Genomic DNA, 19,059 nt, shown 5'->3' with positions numbered 1-19,059 from the left:
GATCATATATAATAAGAATAGAGTAATGGTAGGCCATTGAGATTTTTACTAATGGAATCATTAATATCTAAAAATATTAAATAATTCATGGTTTTAAGTAATAATTATTATTACAATACATAAATATTGAATTGAACAACAATAAACTAAAAAGTCTGTGAATTATAACCATTAGCAATTTTTTTAATTTGTTGTTCAAGTCACAGACAACTCTTTCGTTTGTCAGCATATAAGTTTACTATAAGGCTGTATGGGCTAATTTTCCCTTTGTCTATTGGCGAATTTAAAAACTATGGCACTCAGTTTTGGGATTATATCAAATAAGTAATTTATTTTTTTGTAAAACAATGCCAGGGTGAAGGAAATGTTGATACATAAACTAAACAACATGAAAAATAAGGCATAGTTTTTCAAGTACAAATAGTTTTGTCATGAAGTTGGCCCACTTTTGGGCATTGTCCTTTACAATAAAAATATTGGATCAAAATTAATAAATTTTATTCTAAGTATAAGGGCGGCGCGATAAACATGGCCTAGGGCGGCATCAAGCCAAAAGCCGTCACTACGAGACTGCACTATACTCTTGCCATAAATACTGAGACAAAGGAAAAAAAAATCTATTGCAAATAACATTTATTACATACTTTTACAGTGTGTTAGTTTAATACATAAGTATAAAACAATTTAAAGTATAAAAAGCTTATTCGAAGTGGTCTCCATTGGCTGCAATACAGTCCTTTAAACGTTGAGGCCAGCTATCAATAGAAGCACGCACTCTTTCCATGGGAAAAATTTTCACTGCCAATCGTACGAATTGTTTTAGGGACTCCAAATTATCATGGCGCTTAGAGCAAGCCGTACTCTCTAAAACTGACCATAAATCATAATCCAGCGGATTAAGATCGGGACTAGACGACGTCCAGTCTTCAGCTCTGATGAAGTTCGAAACGTTCGTTTCCAACCAAGACTGCGTAGACCGAGCTTTATGACCTGGCGTCGAGTCTTGCTGGAAGGACCATTCTTGATTATTGAACATGGTGTTGTTAAGGGGCTTCACTACCTTCTCAAGAATTGTATGTTGATACACTTGTGCCGATGTTTTGATACCTTTTTCACAAAAGTATGGCTCAGTCACTCCTTCATTGCTAATATCCCACCAAACCATCACTGAAGTCGGATAGTGCCCACGTTGCACTCTGTCGGCTAATTGGGAAGCTTCCTTAGAGCTTTGAGCATAAATACCGTCATTTTGTTTGTTAAAATGTTGCTCAATTGTAAAAATGTTCTCATCCGTAAACAATTTTTTTCTATGACCTCCCTTCGCGTACCGCTTCAGTAGTTGTTTCGATTTTACCACCCTATTCTCTTTTAAACTATCAGTTAAGAAATGATCAGTACGTCTCTTATAGGCTGCAAGTCCTAAGTCATCTTTTAAAATACGCGACATGGTTCTAGGTGCTATCTTCATCTCCCGAGATAAAATCTTTTGCTTTCGGACAGGATTTCTTCGAATTCTTTCCCTTACTGCTTTGACCACCTTTTTCGTACGAACACTACGTGGACGGCCAGATCTTTTTCTGTCACAAACAGAGGAGGTCTCATTGCACCTATTAATAGCCCGGTACACAAACATTTTACTAATACCAAGCGTATGGAGAGTTTTAAAAATTGCATTTGGCTCCATACCTACTTTGTGTAATGCAATCACAGCGATTCGGTTCTCTTTATCACCCCACTCCATTTTAATATCGCAAAATATTGTACAATGTATTGGCGCCAAAATGAGAAAACTCAATGAGCAATCATATAAAAATGACAGATTCCAAATTCAAATGTAATATTTTGTTTATTTTTAATTGTAACAGGATTTATGGCCAAACTAAGTATAAAAAAAGCGTGGGGTGCATGATATCAATAGTTATATCTAAGTATTTTATGAACTGATTTATCTGATCGATATTAGCATTTAGTCTAGATGTATACTAATTCAATGACCGAAAGGCACCCCTATACTTACTTGTAAAAAATATTGTCAAGCATACTGAATGCAATTTAACGCACAAGTTAGTATCAATAATGCGACACGTCGCAAGAATCGTAGCGGAGTCAGATCGGTCAAGTGGTCTCAGCCGGGTTCAGGCTCTGGCCTATTATTGGCTTTCAGCTCACCGGCCCTTGAGCACGTACTGCGAATATAGCTCTTTACTAAGCGGAAGAAATAATAAGCTTGTAAATGAGAGAAATATAAAATTAAATTTAGTTTACCCTTTGCATGTTAATTTTGTAGCAAAATACAAAACACAAAGATACGGTTTTTCATTACTGCAGATATCATTAATTCGAGTCCTCATGTATTTCCCGCTATAAACACCGGCGAATGTCGAGGAATGACCACCTACTCTGAAACGTAACGTCCAAGTCTCCATTGAATTTTAACGGGTGTTAATCTACCATTCCTGCCGTCAAGTACAGCAATTAGCAAATAATTTTATTAATAACATGTCGACAGAAACAAAACATCGAATTTCTTTCGTATTATTAATGCGCATGTCACAATTTTAAAGACACCGGTTATGAGTAAAATTTTATTCCTGTATCCGTCATTACTTGTCCCGCGGTTTTCCCGACAACTGTCAAAATTCGCGCGGTTTTGGTAAACGTTAATGTTGCTACATAGTAAGAATATTGCTGAAAACTTTTGAAAAAAAACAAATTTCACATCTGATTATTTGTGTAAAGTGTATAGGTATAAATTTGAATAATGCATTAAATTTTATGAAATTAGAGAATAATAAAAAACAAATAAATTTAAGATTATGTTTTTGAGAACCGTTGATTTTTTTTAAATATCTTCTAATATGGCGGCTGGAAAGCTGCTGTGGCTTACGACGGCTTTGCTACGACTTTGGTTGGGAGCTACCGACTTGTGTTACGCGCAGTGAGTACCATAGAATACCTTTTGGCTTTAATTTAGAATAGGGAAACGGTTCAATTCAATTCACCCTCGAAGTGGAATTATGGAACTGAATTCGAAGAAGGTTGCAATATTGCGCTTGATAAATTTAGTTAAAACAAAACATTAACTTTTCTTTGTATCTACTCACGTTCCCGGCATTAAACCAGACTCATTGAAAAATTTTAATCACTATATCGTAGTAATTACATCTATTGATGTCACAGTAATGCTTGTACGCCGGTTAGAAATCTCATAAAATCAAGAATATTATGTAACATGTACACATAACACAAAATTAGGAATTCATTGTGTCGTCTGTGGACTCATCTAGTGGTCAGCGCCTGCCTGTATTTTTGTTAAAATGGCACAATTTTCTTAATTTTTCAATTCAACATATTTTGTTCGATTTTCGTTCCCCGCAAAACATAAGTAAAACCACTGTTTCGGTTGAATCTAGCATTTTGTCTAATGTAGCCTCCTCGACTCTAGCAGGTATGATGCAGTTTATAATTGTCATTACATTATTTCCGACGTTTCTAATACTATACAGTTTTCGTGGTCACGGACTACTAAAGTGTTATTCGAAGCCATTTGAAAATTTTGCTCACTGATGCAAGTTTCTTTGAAAACGCGGCGTATCATGACGACCCTCTTAGCGTGGCCGCTGTTAATTAAATATCCGACCCAAGCGACAGGGTAACGCAAAACCGCCGTCGCCCAAAACATGTCTTATTGGATCCTTCAGATTCACTCTGGATGCTTTAAGGCGCAACCTTCTCTACAGACACAACCCACTGACTTTCTCACCGCATTTTCATCTCTGTCGCGATTGAGATGAAGCGGTAGACTCACCGAAGGAGTGCTCTTGTCAGGGCTAGTTTTAGCAAATTCTCTCAAGTTGACCTGGTTAGCTCAATTATCCGTCTGCGCGTAGTTTAGCCCCTTAGGCTACCAGCGAATAGGTAGAAAAAAAAGACACTTAGATGTGTGACTTTATGATGGCAAAAACACTTTCTCAAAACACGCGAAATAGCGAAATAAAACCTCAAAAATAATTTGAACAATTAGGTATATGAATTCGTCGAGATTATAAATCAGCTTACTCAAACATCGTACGCAGCATTGCTTATTAAAAATATTTATATGTCAAAAACTTTTTTTTTTTAATTAGTTTCAACTTAGATGAAAAATTTAATTCTCATCATGTTTCTCTATATATTGTTAAGCTCATTTATCCATAGGTCAACACTCCTGACCTTCCAAGACCTCCTTCCTGATGACCCCCGACTGTACGACAAGATGCGCCCTCCTAAGATCAACGACCAGCCCACCACCGTGAACTTCCACGTCACAGTGATGGGCTTAGACTCCATAGACGAGAACTCAATGGTGAGTCGTTCTAAACGAATAAGTCGGTATTAATAGTTTTTATTTTTTACTAGCTGACCCGGCAGACTTCGTAGTGCCTCAATCGATAAATAAAAGACCTAAACTTTTGTATAAAATAAACTTAAAACAAACAAAAGAAATCCGTCCGACGGGGACACATCAAAGGAAAAAACAAAACTGTTATTTTTACTTAATTCCGAGCATTTTCATATTTATTTACCTTTCAAACCTTCTCTGGACTTCGACAAATAATTCAAGACCAAAATTAGCCAAATTGGTCCAGCCGTTCTCGAGTTTTAGTGAGACGAACAGCAACTCATTTTTATATATATCATCATCAGCCTGCGGCAGTCCACTGCTGGACATTTTTTTATATATATAGATTAATACAGTTATTGATGTTACTTGAAATATTAAACTAATGACTAAATTGGAAATACTTGCAATCGATTGGTATGAGTGCTCAAGAATTACTAACAAAATAGTATGGACATAGATAGGGTTTCATGACGTAACTTTTCTTCCTTTAAGACGTTGAATGTTATATAGGTCACCGGTGCCCTACGCAGCGCACTGAAGTAATTATGACGATTTCTGTTACTAAACGCCTGGATTACCTAACTTTTCCTGCTTTCGTTTGTTAATGTATGTTTTAGTCTTTTAAGTCATTTCAGGAATATTTTTACAATCTTGGGCTTTATAGGATGATATGATTTCACTGGAATCCACTGATGGTTTCATTGGAGCTCTCTGGAAGTCTCTGTAGCATACGGTGACCCAAACATTCAGATCAGACTGCACGAATGCTTCGTAGCAGAAAAGAGCTACAAAAAAGCTCTCGTATACCGTATTGTGAGCCCGGACGCGTAGAAACTCAAGCCTTGCCTATTTCTGGTGCAAGGCCCTCGTCAAATGCTTAAAAATTTCGAACAGCCGTTATGCAACATATGTCTATAGATTCCTGTAATCACAGCAAGAAAAGAGACAAAGAGTGGTTACTATTGTCCATGGCCAATGCCAATGATAACAGCGTGAATATAGTGGAAATACGTGAGAGCTATGCCAGTTTAAGCTTAAATAAATTATGACAACTATGAGTTCTATTCGTTAGAGGTGATTTTGAAGAAACGTATTAATTTCTAACAACAGACCTACGCTGCGGACATATTCTTCGCACAGACATGGAAAGATTTTCGTCTACGCTTGCCAGAGAACATGACTTCTGAATATCGGTAATGACCCCTCATTAATATAAAATTTTTGGAAATTAAAAAAATCGTGTTTATTACATTTGATTTTAAAACGAAGGTCTTATAGGCCTTATTTGTTATTTATACCCGCGTCCAACTTATCGAAAATTTTATTATACATTTTGGGAATTGAGTTCAAATAACCCATAAAAATTGTTGAAGGAATATTCATTTCATCGCCCAATTCAACACGGCGTTAATGAGTAATGCGCTTGCGTCAAAAAAAACTTAGCAGCGGGATGAAATGTTAATTTACCACCTTCTAGGTTGCTAGAAGTGGACTGGCTGAAACACATGTGGCGCCCAGACTCGTTTTTCAAGAACGCCAAGTCGGTGACGTTTCAGACGATGACCATACCGAACCACTACGTGTGGCTGTACAAAGACAAGACCATACTGTACATGGTGAAGCTGACGTTGAGACTGTCTTGCGCTATGAACTTCCTCATTTACCCTCACGATACGCAGGAGTGCAAACTGCAGATGGAGAGTCGTAAGTAATAAGCTAATTCGTTTTTTTTATTGCTTAGATGGGTGGACAAGTTTGGAATGGTATGGACATGTGATGAGACGAAATGACAATGAGGATGGTAAGAGAGTGTTAACTATGAATGTGGAAGGCTATAGAAGCAGAGGTAGACCTAAGAAGAAATGGATGGATTGCGTGAAAGACGACATGTGTAAGAGGGGAGTGAGCGAAAAAAAATGGTATATGATAGAGGATTATGGAAGGAGAAAACATGTTCCGCCGACCCCAGGTGACTGGGAGAAGGGCAGGAGAATGATAATGGGCGGACAAGGTCACGGCCCATCTGGTGCTAACTGGTTACCGAAGCCCATAGTCATATACAACGTAAATACCGCCACACACCTAGGGATATGAGTTCTAATGTCTGAGTTATCAAAGTGCAACGGCTATCTGACCCTTCGAACCAAAACGCATTACTGCTTCACGGCAGAAACACGCAGGGTGGTTCTTAACCGAAAGTACTTAGAAGGTGTTTGGGAGTGGCTTAAACGACAAAGGGAAGATCTTCCACCGAGCGGGTGATATTTGCTCGGTAGACCGACGGTCCGATTGTTGTTGTTCGGAACTTGTATATATGCGCTTTATCTTGAAAATGTCGTAAGCGAGATTCAGGCATCTATCAATTATCTTGCGTTGTATGATGGCTACCCACCACAGGTGCTACTTTAGACTTCTCAAGCCATATCCACCAATTCTTTGCAAATTGATGTTTTAACTGGAATTGAAAAGTCCGCTAGCCTCTTCGTATTGGTGTCTGCAGCATAAGCACCCATGAAAAGTTGTCTCGTCTGCCTTAATGGAATATATGCACAGAGAACTGCTTGTAAAGTCTAATGTATATATTTATTATATGGTTAGTGCTTGCATCAACGAACATTTTCATTCGTTTTCCGTTTAATAGGAAGTTTTTTACCGATCACCGTCCTCGTCGAGCGAATCAACCCACAGACACACTGAGTTTCTCACCGGAACTTCTCAGTCGCGTTTCCGATACAGCACTGCTCTTGTTAGGTCCAGTGTTAGCAACGCTCTGGCTTGAGCCCCTTGTGCTCAACTACGCGTTAGGGCGAAGCTGATATAACCTCTCAAGGCTATCATTAGCATAGGTTTAAAAAAAAAGGAAGTTTTAAGACGGGTGGTGATACTACTGGCGGCGATGTGTCCGCTAAACCGGTTCGACCGATAGTCTGTTCATTGAAACTGATAGGCTAGCTGTTTGTCGTTAGTTTCCAAGACTTTGCCTAACTTGTGCATTAAGTTGTTGGTGGTGAAAGCTAGCGAGTAGCTTTCGAACAACGACAGTAGACCCAAAGGTCGAATCGAATCTTAATGATTAATGAATAAAACTTTAGCTAGTGACATTATGGTATTTTTCTTGATGTCTGTACGAGTTTATTGTCGTCAAAGACACTTGAACATGGAGCCCATGGTATAATATGGTCGCTTTCGCTAATTCGCATCAACAATACTAGCGACGTTATAGTCAAACCGCCACACACTCCGAACGACAAATGATTCACACTGTAACCAATTTAATTCATACAATGCTTATTGCGAGCATTTTATGAAGTTTCTAAATATATCTTGTACATTATCGTAGTACCAATATTCTGTCCCAGAACGTCTCATTCCTATCGTTTAAAATGATTTTATAGTTGAAATCAAAAACTACAAATCACAGAGCTCACCTAACCGTCCAGGCGTAGGTGTCTGGAATAGCCTCTTAGGCTACCAGGTAGGGGAAAAAGCCACCGTTTTAACATTACCTTTTACGCAATCAAAAAAAATGTCTAATTGGTTCAAACTCAATGACTTATCTTATTTCATCTTAATATTGGTAATTGTTAATGTTTTATGAGTTGATGGTCTTCAAAAAAAAGAATTAACCAATCTCCTGACACAAAGAGGTACTTGCACCAAGACTAGAAGTGACTTCCATCTAATAGCCACATGACTGACACGTAAGTAATATTCCTCACTGAAACATCTCTCTTAGTCTCCAAATATATCTGAAGCACGGCAAACAAGGAGTTTTTTCCAAAAATATCTCGCTCTTATCTCCGCCGATATAATGTCGGTGTCTATGCACAGTGTCGAGTGTCATCAGAATGTTCTCGACGCCGCTCGTTACGCTCTCCTTGTGTCCCGGAGTGGCACTAGAGTAGCGCCGACACCGCATACACTCCAACTTCTAATTATGATCAAGGATTTTCATCGATAAAAAAGTTGTTTTGATATTTTTTGGTGTCTTCTGCCTGGAGGACCTAAACTGAGCCTGCGGCAATAACAGCGCTACTGAATTCGAAAACATTTCTTACTACTCGGAGGATACAGCACACATTTGATTGTTTGTTTGTTTGTTGTAACAGAGCCCTTAGCAGCAAACGTAGGTAAACGTTCCAACTCTATACAAAAATGAGTTAACTTTTACGCTATCGAGAGCGTTAAAAAACTCGTACTAAGGACACTTGATCTTACCACTGTGTGTTTAAGAAACAGACCAAACTGTGCCACCAAAATCATTTAACTGGTAGATTGTGTTCGTATTTAAATTGCAAGTCTTTTGACTTTAATATTGTTTGATAATTCCATAATTCAATTTGTTTCCTACTTATGCTGATAGCCTTATTTCAGCTTCGCCATAGCATGTAGGTGAGCTCACCGGGTTCAAACCGGAGTGTTGCTAACACTGGCCCTAGTAAGAGCAGTGCTTCGCAGAATCTACCACCGCATTGGAAACGCGATCCACTGAGAAGATCCGGCGAAAAATTCAGTGGGCTGTGTCTATGGGTTAATTCGCCCATCGAGCCCTTCGTAGCAAGCGACGGGTTCGATGAGGACGGTGACCAGTGCTTGTGGTACCTAAATGCACCGTTAATGGATCGGGAGGATCCGTAACGACGCGATAATTCCATACGAAAAACGTAGTACGTGTATTATCGGTTTTGCATTCTGAGCTCCACAATTCTAAGTGGCTTTCACGTACCTTTGAATTTGTACATCGAAAACCACATACGAATTCGGAATCTTCAAAAGCCACGACGAAATTTTTCTTCGACGACAATCCTATTTATTCCATTTCCCGTTCTACTTTAAAACATTGAAAGAGGTTGTTATACGTAGTCCCCTGAGAGGCACGTTACATACTCAAGAGTAAAGCGTACGTAAAGGTCGCAGCGATACAGTTGATGCCTTTGAGGGCAGGAATGTGGGCCAAGAGTCCTCGACCGTTGCGAGTCGGGGAGATTTTATCACCAAGGGGATTCTCGGGTAACGTTTTGAGGGTTCGTTATAAACAATCGTCTGAGTGATCTTATGAATGCTTGTAAATGTACTTTGAGGACCGAGCTCTAAGACAGTTAGTTACTTTTGATTCAGTGATAGACATTAGAAGTGGGTGAAGCAGACAAGAGATCTATTTTAAGATAGTACTTTTTGGGTAAGGTTCGTTATAAACAATCGTCTGAGTGATCTTATGAATGCTTGTAAATGTACTTTGAGGATCGAGATATAGAGCTCTAAGACAGTTAGTTACTTTTTATTCAGTGATAGACATTAGAAGTGGGTGAAGCACACAAGAGATCTATTTTAAGATATTACTTTTTGGGTAATGTACAGATGTGGTTATCGAAGCTGGTATACGTCATACGGTATGACGGGCCATAATAGGCCTTTCCTCGTGAAAAGGCAAAGGAGGAAAGCAAAGTGTTTAGTGCGGAGCACATTTCATGAGGCCTAAGCCTTAATTGTAACGACTTCCCAAATTTAAAAGCGAAGCTCATGATTGCATTGCAGCCGAAATGGGTAGGTGATACCTAGCTGTACCCGTCTGTGTCCACACAAGCCTCCTGCCGGCATAATTTGAATTTATTGTATAGTTCGCAAGGGTTTTTTTATAGAAGACTTTATGGAGAATATTTGCTGATTTAATAATTATTATAACTTAAGAAATTTATGTTTTTCCTGATTGATGCAGTATTAGAAATGTTAGACCTTTGATATAGTATTAGAAAAATTTGGTGTGGATTCTAACTCAGCTAAATAACTTCATCAAAATTAATCTAATGAAATGGAATCAAGTTTTATCAAAAAAAAATCTAGTTTATTGTAGTTTTTAGAACTAATTTGCTAATTTAATGGATCATAAAATTTGTTATTATTATTATAAATTTCAAGATAGTTATAAGTATTACATTGTCGTTTGTGCTTAAGTGAGGTGAAATTTATTATGTAACTTCTTATCAATTCGCCTGTGTTCTGAATTGGTAACCTTCATCACCTGATCACCTTGTTGGTATCAATAAAAAGAAATAAAAAAACATATTAAAACATAAAATGCGTATATGAAAACGTAACTTCATCCACAGTGCGTTTCCAGAGATCTTTTTTGCCACGTACCATCCGGCTTTGAAATGAGCCGCTATGATGTTTCCCGAGCGCTATGACATGCCCTTCTTCAAACGAGGCTTGTGGAGAGTATTAAGCGGTAGGCAGCGGCTTGATTCTGCCCCTGGTATTGCTGACGTCCATGAGTGACGGTAACCACTCACCATCAGGTGCGCCGTATGCTCGTCTGCCTATACGGCAATAAAAAAAAACATAAATTTCAATCGCTGATCACATTCATTCGATTTTTTTTATTAACTTTTATGTACAAGTGTTTGTGTGTTTTTTTAAATAATTCGAATGTTTGCTGTCCAGTGTCGCACACGACCGACGACCTGGTCTTCCAGTGGGACCCCGAGGTGCCGCTCGTGGTCGACGAGAACATAGAGCTGCCTCAACTGGAGCTCGTGCAGAACAGGACCGCTGATTGCACCCAAGTCTACTCCACCGGTAACATCCTTAGCTGCTCTTTATTTTGTACAATACTCTTACGTAAATCAGCTTTGATTTTATTTTAGTAGCCAAATGTGCACTTTTTTACCTCCAAGACGACCTGGACCTAGAGTCCATCAGTAAGTATCTTCAGTCGGCGTCGATGCGCCACTTCGAAAAGCGGTACGACACGAGAACCTTCTCATCGTGGCCGCCGGTAACTACATTCCCGATCCTGCAGACAGAATGGAAAGCAGTCGACGTCACCCTAAACACGTCATTTCGGATCCTCCCGATCCACTAACGGTGCTTTTAGGTACCTCAAGCACCGGTCATCGCTCTCATCGAACGCGTCGCTCGCGACGAAGGGTTCGACGAGTAAATTAACCCACAGGCACAGCCCACAGAGTTTCTCGCCGGATCTTCTCAGTGGGTCGCGTTTCCGATCCGGTGGTAGATTCTGCGAAGCACGGCTCTTGCTAGGGTTCGTGTTAGCAACATCGTCGGGTTTGAGCCCCGTGGCTCACCTACTAGTTAAGGTTACGCTGATCTAGCTCTCAGTTTAGGTAGGAAAAAAAGCACATTTTTTTAAATATTGCTTAGTTGGGTGGACGAGCTCACGGCCCAGCTGGTGTTAAGTTAATACCGGAGATCGGATTACCATAGACATCAACCACGTCAATGCCGCCGCCCATGTTGTAACATGGATTCTAAGTTGCAACTTTTACAGTAGTACAACAGCCTTTCAAACTGAAACGCATTACTGCTTCGCGGCAGATATAGACAGGGTGGTGGTACCTATCAGTGCGAACTCATAAGACGTCTTACCACCAGTTAAAAAAATACTATTCGTGATAGGTAGGTTTGTATGTTTCATAAGTCGTAGACATATATTGAGGTACTACGTCACTACATCAGTCGATCGTGATTACGAAAACTGTAAGTAATTTGTAAAAGTCGTTTTAAGTATGGGTAGGCTTGACTTGCTAGAATCTGAGTGTTTTTAAATTAGGAGCTTTTCACAATATTCTTAAGAGACCGGGCGAAGACGCGGCGACTAGATAGTCTATACTAATATATAATAGTATAGTGGTTTTTACGGATGTTCCGTTATAACTACTGAACCATGCATCCGATTGACTTGAAACTTTGTATCCATGTAGAAAATACATGTACTTAATGGATAGACTAATATAGTCCAACACTCATATAAATATTTATATGAGTGTTGGACTCCCTACAGCAGTTGCGGGGGCGTTAATGATGAGAATCTTTATGAGGTGTGAGGTGTGAAATAAAAATGTTTATTTTAAATGCTCAGCGAAGCGGACGGGTACAGCTAGTTAGCTAATAAAATCGTATAATGCACAGATAAGAGATTAATAACCGATGTAGATTAGTTTAATCTGCGACTCATAAAGAGATCAGATGAATTTGTGTCCTACTTTACAATCTAGCGATCCTTTCATTTGCTTTAATGTGTGTGATAGATTATGATAAATACTTCAAGGGAAACGTAGCACCGTTGAATTGTTTTCGTACCTTGCTCGACGAGTTCAGTGAACATAGAGCCCGTGAACATTACATCATGCAGACCTCACCCAACTTGAGACATGAGGTCGATGACTCAATTATATTTTAATGACTGCTGCGGCTTCATCCGCGCGGTGAACGAAAAATGCCACGTAATAATACCACATAGTAATAATACAGTTTTCTGTGGGTTTTTTTTTTTTATTGCTTAGATGGGTGGACGAGCTCACAGCCCACCTGATGTTAAGTGGTTACTGAAGCCCATAGACATCCACAACGTAAATGCGCCACCCACCTTGAGATACAAGTTCTAAGGTCTCAAGTATAGTAACGACGGCTGCCCCACCCTTCAAGCCGAAACGCATTACTGCTTCACGGCAGAAATAGGCAGGGTGGTGGTACCCACCCGCGCGGACTCACAAGAGGTCCTACCACCAGTAAATTAGATAGAATTAGAATAATTATAGAATTAGATGTTTTTTCTGGATAAAAGCTAGCTTAAGTCAATGTGCTAAAAAAAACGTGCCAAATCCGTTGCTTACTTTCATTGTGAAGGAAGGACAAACAAACAAAACAACTTCACATTTAGAATTTAAGTAAGGATTATATAACAAATGCCGCGCGGTTTTAACCGCGTTAAATTTGTTAATCAAAATTAAAGAAACACTTTGCGTTTTCCCGGGACAAAGAACTGTGTCACCTTTTGATCCCCAAACTACAAGTTGATTTATTGACCAGTCAAACCAGACAAGACCATTTTACTGGTGGTAGGACCTCTTGTGAGTCCGCGCGGGTGGGTACCACCACCCTGCCTATTTCTGCCGTGAAGCAGTAATGCGTTTCGGTTTGAAGGGTGGGGCAGCCGTTGTAACTATACTTGAGACTTTAGAACTTATATCTCAAGGTGGGTGGCGCATTTACGTGGTAGGTATCTATGGGTTCCGGTAACGACTTAACACCAGGCGGGCCGTGAGCTCGTTCACCCATCTAAGTAATAAAAATAATAATAACAAAGGTATTCATTTTGACATTTCAGGTAACTTCACTTGTTTGGAAGTGATCTTCAAGTTAAAGCGGCGACTTGGCTACCACCTCTTCAACACTTACATCCCGACCTGTCTCATCGTTATCATGTCGGTGAGTATCTCGAAGGTGTTCAAGATAGCGGTAAAAATACATTAGTTTTCTCTTTTTGATTCTCCGTGTCAATTAAATACGCAATTAAATGCGCTTCCAATTTATTTATTTGGGAAACAAATAGTACAACACAAACATATAATATTTAAAAAAATTTAGCTAAAACAATAACCAAATATCACACAATCCACAATCAAAATCACATATATGTATAAAGTGAACAGAGAAATTTAGAAATTTAAGTTACAAAAAAACAAAAGCAACACAATGCCCACATATTATTTTGTACATCAACTTACACTATAAGACTATAATAATTATCGGACTAAATCACCTTATAAATATTTTAAAATGCTACAAGTGACAAGCAAAATATGTCAGCATTAGAGAACTTAGCATCATACAACTGAACGAATTACGGGAGAACATTGTCGGGACTGTTAGATACCTACTCTAGATACAATTGAATTTCTAGAACATTCAAGAAATGATTTTTGATTGAGTTGCGGAAGTAAAACTGGCTCTGTGGTTGTCTTTTATTTTAATTGCTTAAATGGGTGGATGAGTTTACGGCCCACATGTTGTTAAGTGGTGGCCCATATACATCTACAAAGTAAATGCTTCCACCCACCTTGAGATATGAGTTCTAAGGTCTCAATAGCACTCTCCGCCCAACTGCTTGGATAGGTGTCCTAAAAAGCGACTGTTGGATTCGCTGGAGAATGGGCTGTGTGCTTAGTGCGAGCTTCTCAACGCTCTCGATAGCCTAAAAGTTAACTCAAATTTGTATGGAGTTGGAACAGCGCCCCTAGCGGCAAACGAAGGGCAACGTTCCAACTGCTTATTTTGCGTACAACAAAATTTACAACAGCTGCTCCACCCTTCAAACCCAAAACGCATTACTGCTTCACGGCAGAAATAGGCAGGGTGGTGGTACCTACCCGAGCGCGCTCACAAGAAATTCTTACCAACAGTAAAAACTTGAACCATCATAAGAACCACTCACCTTGAGACATGGTTTTGAGTCTCAATTATACTTTAATCTGATCGTTTACACAATGTAAACTTTTATCGTTATAATCCTGTAATTCCGGTCATGAAGGATTTATGATAAAAATAAAGTATACTTGAATATTAAGCCGTAATCCAATTAGCTAAGAATAATTTTTGGACGTTTCAAAGTTAGCTCAGCGGTATCGTAGGCGCTTCTCACGCGTATATTACACTGTTTTCTTCAAAGTAAAAGCAGTTAAGCTATATATATATATTTTATTTTTTATTTTTTTGTTTTTTGCTGCTTAGATGGATGGACGAGCTCACAGGCCACCTGATGTTAAGTGGTTACTGGAACCCATAGACATCTACAACGTAAATACGCCACCCACCTCGAGATATAAGTTCTAAGGTCTCAGTATAGTTACAACGGCTACCCCACCCTTCGAACCGAAACGCATTGTTGCTTCACGGCGGAAATAGGCGGAGTGGTGGTACCTACCCGTGTGGACTCCCAAGAGGTCCTACCACCAGTAATTACGCAAATTATAATTTTGCGGGTTTCATTTTTATTACACGATGTTATTCCTTCACCGTCGAAGTCAATCGTTAACATTTGTTGAGTACGTATTTTTTCTATCGAACACCGGTGCATCGCTTCATACGATTAGGCCACGACGACTTCGATATTAGATAATGACCGAGCATTTTTTTTTATAAATTGTGTTTTTTTTAAATTATATTTAAATACGAATTGCATATTGATAAAATGATAAAATATGAATAATATTTTTCGATCCTACCAACAGAATAATAAAAAATATGAACGGGTTATTTAAAGAAAAAATTGATTATAGAAAACACGAATAAAACAAAATTTTCTGAAAATCGTTGGAGCCGTTTCCGATAAAGAATTGCTCGTTTAAAGGTATAAGATTCACAGTGTGAAAATGGGATTTCGCACATATTATTATGTTAATAGAAACACAGTCTCCTACGGGGGCGCTCGGGCATCTGTTAGCAAATCCCCATCCTCTCCTGGCTGAGCCTTTGGGCCACCAGTAATCCATCATTCATAAAAAAATATATAATAGAAACACACATAAGTACAATTACTGACGTTGAACTAAAGGTTATCAAACCTATAACGGAGATTTGACATCGGATGAGAAAGTGCAAGAGGAGTCGTTTGGTGGGTAGGACCCTAAAAATATCCTTGGGCCCGAGGACCGATCCTCTGCAGACCGTCCAGATCCAAATACCCAGCGCGCCCCCTACGCTATTACGAAATCTTGCATGAGGTTTGGTCCCTTGACAATAAAAAACAAAAACATTTGGAGAATTCGTCTTTATGTCACTTTAAATATTGTTATGCCGGTATGAGTAACGCCATAATATATTATGTAATCAAAAAGTAAAAACGGATATTTGTCAGCTATTGTGTTCTAACGGTCCCAACAACATTATCGATATAGGTCAAACGTTCCATCAGGAATTTTCTAGAAAATTGTAGATATGGTCGAAATAACGTACTGGTGGTAGGGCCTCTTGTGAGTCTGCGGTAGGTACCACCACCCTGCCTATTTATGCCGTGAAGCAGTAATGTGTTTCTGTTTGAAGTCTGTATTTGCCGTTGTAACTATACTTGAGACCTTAGAACTTATAGCTCAAGGTGTGTGGCGCATTTACGTTGTATGTCTATGGGCTTCGGTAACCACTTAAAATCAGGTGGGCCGTGAGTTCGTCCACCCATCTAAGTAATAAAAAAAGAAACACATATTTTTCCCAATGAATTTAAACTGCATCCCAGTCTCATGGGAGGATAACCGCTATTCCATAGCAACTGATATTTCAATGGTGTACAAAGCTGTGTGGCAGCGTCTTCAGTCAGGACCTAGTTGAGAACACCTCAAACTTACCTATGAACCGTATCCCTTCATTATTAATTTCAAAAAGGTCTTTCAATGAGTAATTCGTTTAAATTTTCCTTACAGTGGGTCTCGTTCTGGATAAAACCCGACGCGGCTCCAGCTCGGGTAACGCTGGGAGTGACCTCGCTGCTGACTCTGTCCACTCAACACGCCAAGTCCCAAGCGCAACTACCTCCCGTGTCTTATCTGAAAGCGGTCGATGCATTTATGTCTGTTTGTACTGTGTGAGTATTCCGGTATCATTGCCTTCAAATGCAGACTAACGACCTGTCTGAATGGACCAGAATCACCCAGTACCACCAGCATGTAGGTATTTAACCCAGGTAATAAAAACTAAACCCCAAAAAATTGCGATTTACATAACTACCCGCCTATATCTGCCGTGAAGCAGTAATGCGTTTCGGTTTGAAGGGTGGGGCATTGTGCTGTAAAAGCTTATAGCTCAAGTTGGGTGGCGTCCTTTACGTTGTTGATGCCAACGGGCTTCAGTAACCACTTGCCGTGAGCTATATATATACTTCAAATTGTTTGTTTATCCAACACCAACAGGTTCGTGTTTATGGCTCTGATGGAGTACTGTCTGGTGAATATCGTCCTGGGAGACGGCGCTGGTAAGCCCAAGGTACGGACTGTTTGTGCATCAATTGTTTTATTGTTAGATCAAACTCTTACAGACTTCGGATTGCCTTTCAAACGCAGCATCCGTGGCTGCCTGCTGGGTCATCCATTAACTGTCCTTCATGTCAATTGAAAGGCGTCACGACTATATGATGCTCATATGCCAGCGCCAACAACCAAACCCTGGGTCATTTTTAGTACCAATGTGGTTACCGGAAACATCGCAATGAGGGTACCACCGATCACCGTAGGAGATAAAATCAAATTATTATACGTATAGCATATTAACTGACCTATCGAACCGGACCTTAGGGGCAGATGACAAAGATACACACAAATTAAGGACTTATTGGTATAATATGCAGAGTTCAAGGTTCTCTTCCCTGATTCCTATCCCTAAAGGATAGCACGCCCGGTGCATTCGTGTTAATAGATGCACCGGTGTTCGAATCCCGCAAGCGGGTACCAATTTTCCTTATGAAATACGTACTTTCTGGAGATAGGACCTCGTGTGACTCCGCATGGGTAGGTTATTTTATTGCATAGATGGATGGACGAGCTCACAGCTTCAAACCTCAAACCTGGTGTTAAGTGGTAATCGGAGCCCATAGACATCTAAAACGTAAATGCCACCATCCACCTTGAGATATGAGTTCTAAGGTCTCAAGTATAGTTACAGCGGCTGCCCCACCCTTCAAACCGAAACGCATTACTGCTTCACGGCAAAAATAGGCAGGGGGTGGTACCTACCCATGCGGACCCACAAGAGGTCCTACCACCAGTGAACTGGTCGTTGACGAGTTGCTTCGAAACTTTGTCTCCTACAAAAACCTGTATAACTCCTCGCTGGTGTAGGAAGCGGCGGAGGCGGCTAAGGCCCGCATGCGAGCCATCAACATCGACCGCTTCTCAAGGGTGTTCTTCCCCCTACTGTTCTCAGTGCTCAACGCGACGTATTGGCTACAGTTCGCCCAGTACATCTGATCCGCTTATACATGTAACGGCACTATGTAGGCGGTGACGTAGTTGTACACGAACCCTTCAAAGGGCTACGCGGTTTGAATAGATGGAACCGATTTTAAAGAAGACAGATGTATTAATGTAGGACTAGTGATTTAAAGTTAGGAAATAGCTTAAGGTTATTTTTAAGCAAATTGGAGGAGGACAAGCTACCTGCATCCTATTGCCTGGTTGTTCCCATAATCCTTCAAAGGCTTTCGCGGTTTAAATAGATGGAACCGATTTTAATGGAGACAGATGTATTAATGTAGGACTAGTGATTGAAAGTTAGGAAGTAGTTTAAAGTTATTTTTAAGCGAATTGGAGGAGGACAAGCTAATGCATCCTATTGCCTGGTTGTTCCCATAAGCCTTCAAAGGGTTACGGTTTGAATAGGTCGAACCGATTTTAAAGAAGACAGATGTATTCATATAGGACTAGTGATTTAAAGTTAGGAAGTAGTTTTAAGTTATTTTTAAGTGAATTGGAGGAGGACAAGCTAATGCATCCTATTGCCTGGTTGTTCCTATAGATAGGCAGTACTTACCACTCATGACTGCTAGGTCGTGAGTCATATCGGGCAAACCTTCGTGTGATGAACAGATGTTGTTGCTCTTTGTGCGGGTGTTAAATATCTATATACTCGTATGTATACACTAGATACATTCTCTAAGTATGTATGGCAGTCTCCCGTTCCAATAGTACAGAGAATCCTAGTTTGGGAACAGAAATGACGTGTGTGACTATTCCCTGGTTAATTATTATACGTATTATTTAAGTGTAAGTATTGCCTCATGTTGAAACGCGAATGTTGAATGTATTGTAATAATGTTTTTTTCGATCTCTAACATGGAACTCACGTGAATTTACTGGTGGTAGGAGGTCTTGTTAGCACGCACGGGTAGG

At 39.7% G+C, this 19,059-nt stretch overlaps 1 protein-coding gene across 1 annotated transcript; it reads left to right on the top strand.

Annotated features, from left to right (window-relative positions):
• Positions 1–2,674: 2,674 nt before the first annotated feature.
• On the top strand, positions 2,675–18,538 carry LOC114253485 (glycine receptor subunit alpha-2). Its single transcript, XM_028188374.2, has 9 exons — positions 2,675–2,938; positions 4,198–4,345; positions 5,495–5,577; positions 5,862–6,088; positions 10,826–10,960; positions 13,512–13,612; positions 16,600–16,760; positions 17,086–17,158; positions 18,010–18,538. The coding sequence occupies exons 1-9, from the start codon at positions 2,859–2,861 to the stop codon at positions 18,136–18,138; spliced, it is 1,137 nt and encodes a 378-aa protein (XP_028044175.1). The 5' UTR covers positions 2,675–2,858; the 3' UTR covers positions 18,139–18,538.
• The last annotated feature ends 521 nt before the right edge of the window (positions 18,539–19,059 follow it).

Source organism: Bombyx mandarina, chromosome A1, assembly GCF_030267445.1.
Source record: "Bombyx mandarina strain Sakado chromosome A1, ASM3026744v2".
Taxonomy (NCBI): domain Eukaryota; kingdom Metazoa; phylum Arthropoda; class Insecta; order Lepidoptera; family Bombycidae; genus Bombyx; species Bombyx mandarina.
Note: the sequence above shows the minus strand (reverse complement) of the source record. Positions and strands in the feature narration are given on the sequence as shown.

What these genes read in the sequence shown, in the direction of transcription:
- LOC114253485 (XM_028188374.2), top strand. Translation starts at nt 2,859, where the DNA reads ATGGCGGCTGGAAAGCTGCTGTGGCTTACGACGGCTTTGCTACGACTT. An exon ending in ACCGACTTGTGTTACGCGCA is followed by an intron (nt 2,939 to 4,197) that starts GTGAGTACCATA and finishes ATTTATCCATAG; the next exon opens with GTCAACACTCCTGACCTTCC. An exon ending in GTCTCATCGTTATCATGTCG is followed by an intron (nt 13,613 to 16,599) that starts GTGAGTATCTCG and finishes TTTTCCTTACAG; the next exon opens with TGGGTCTCGTTCTGGATAAA.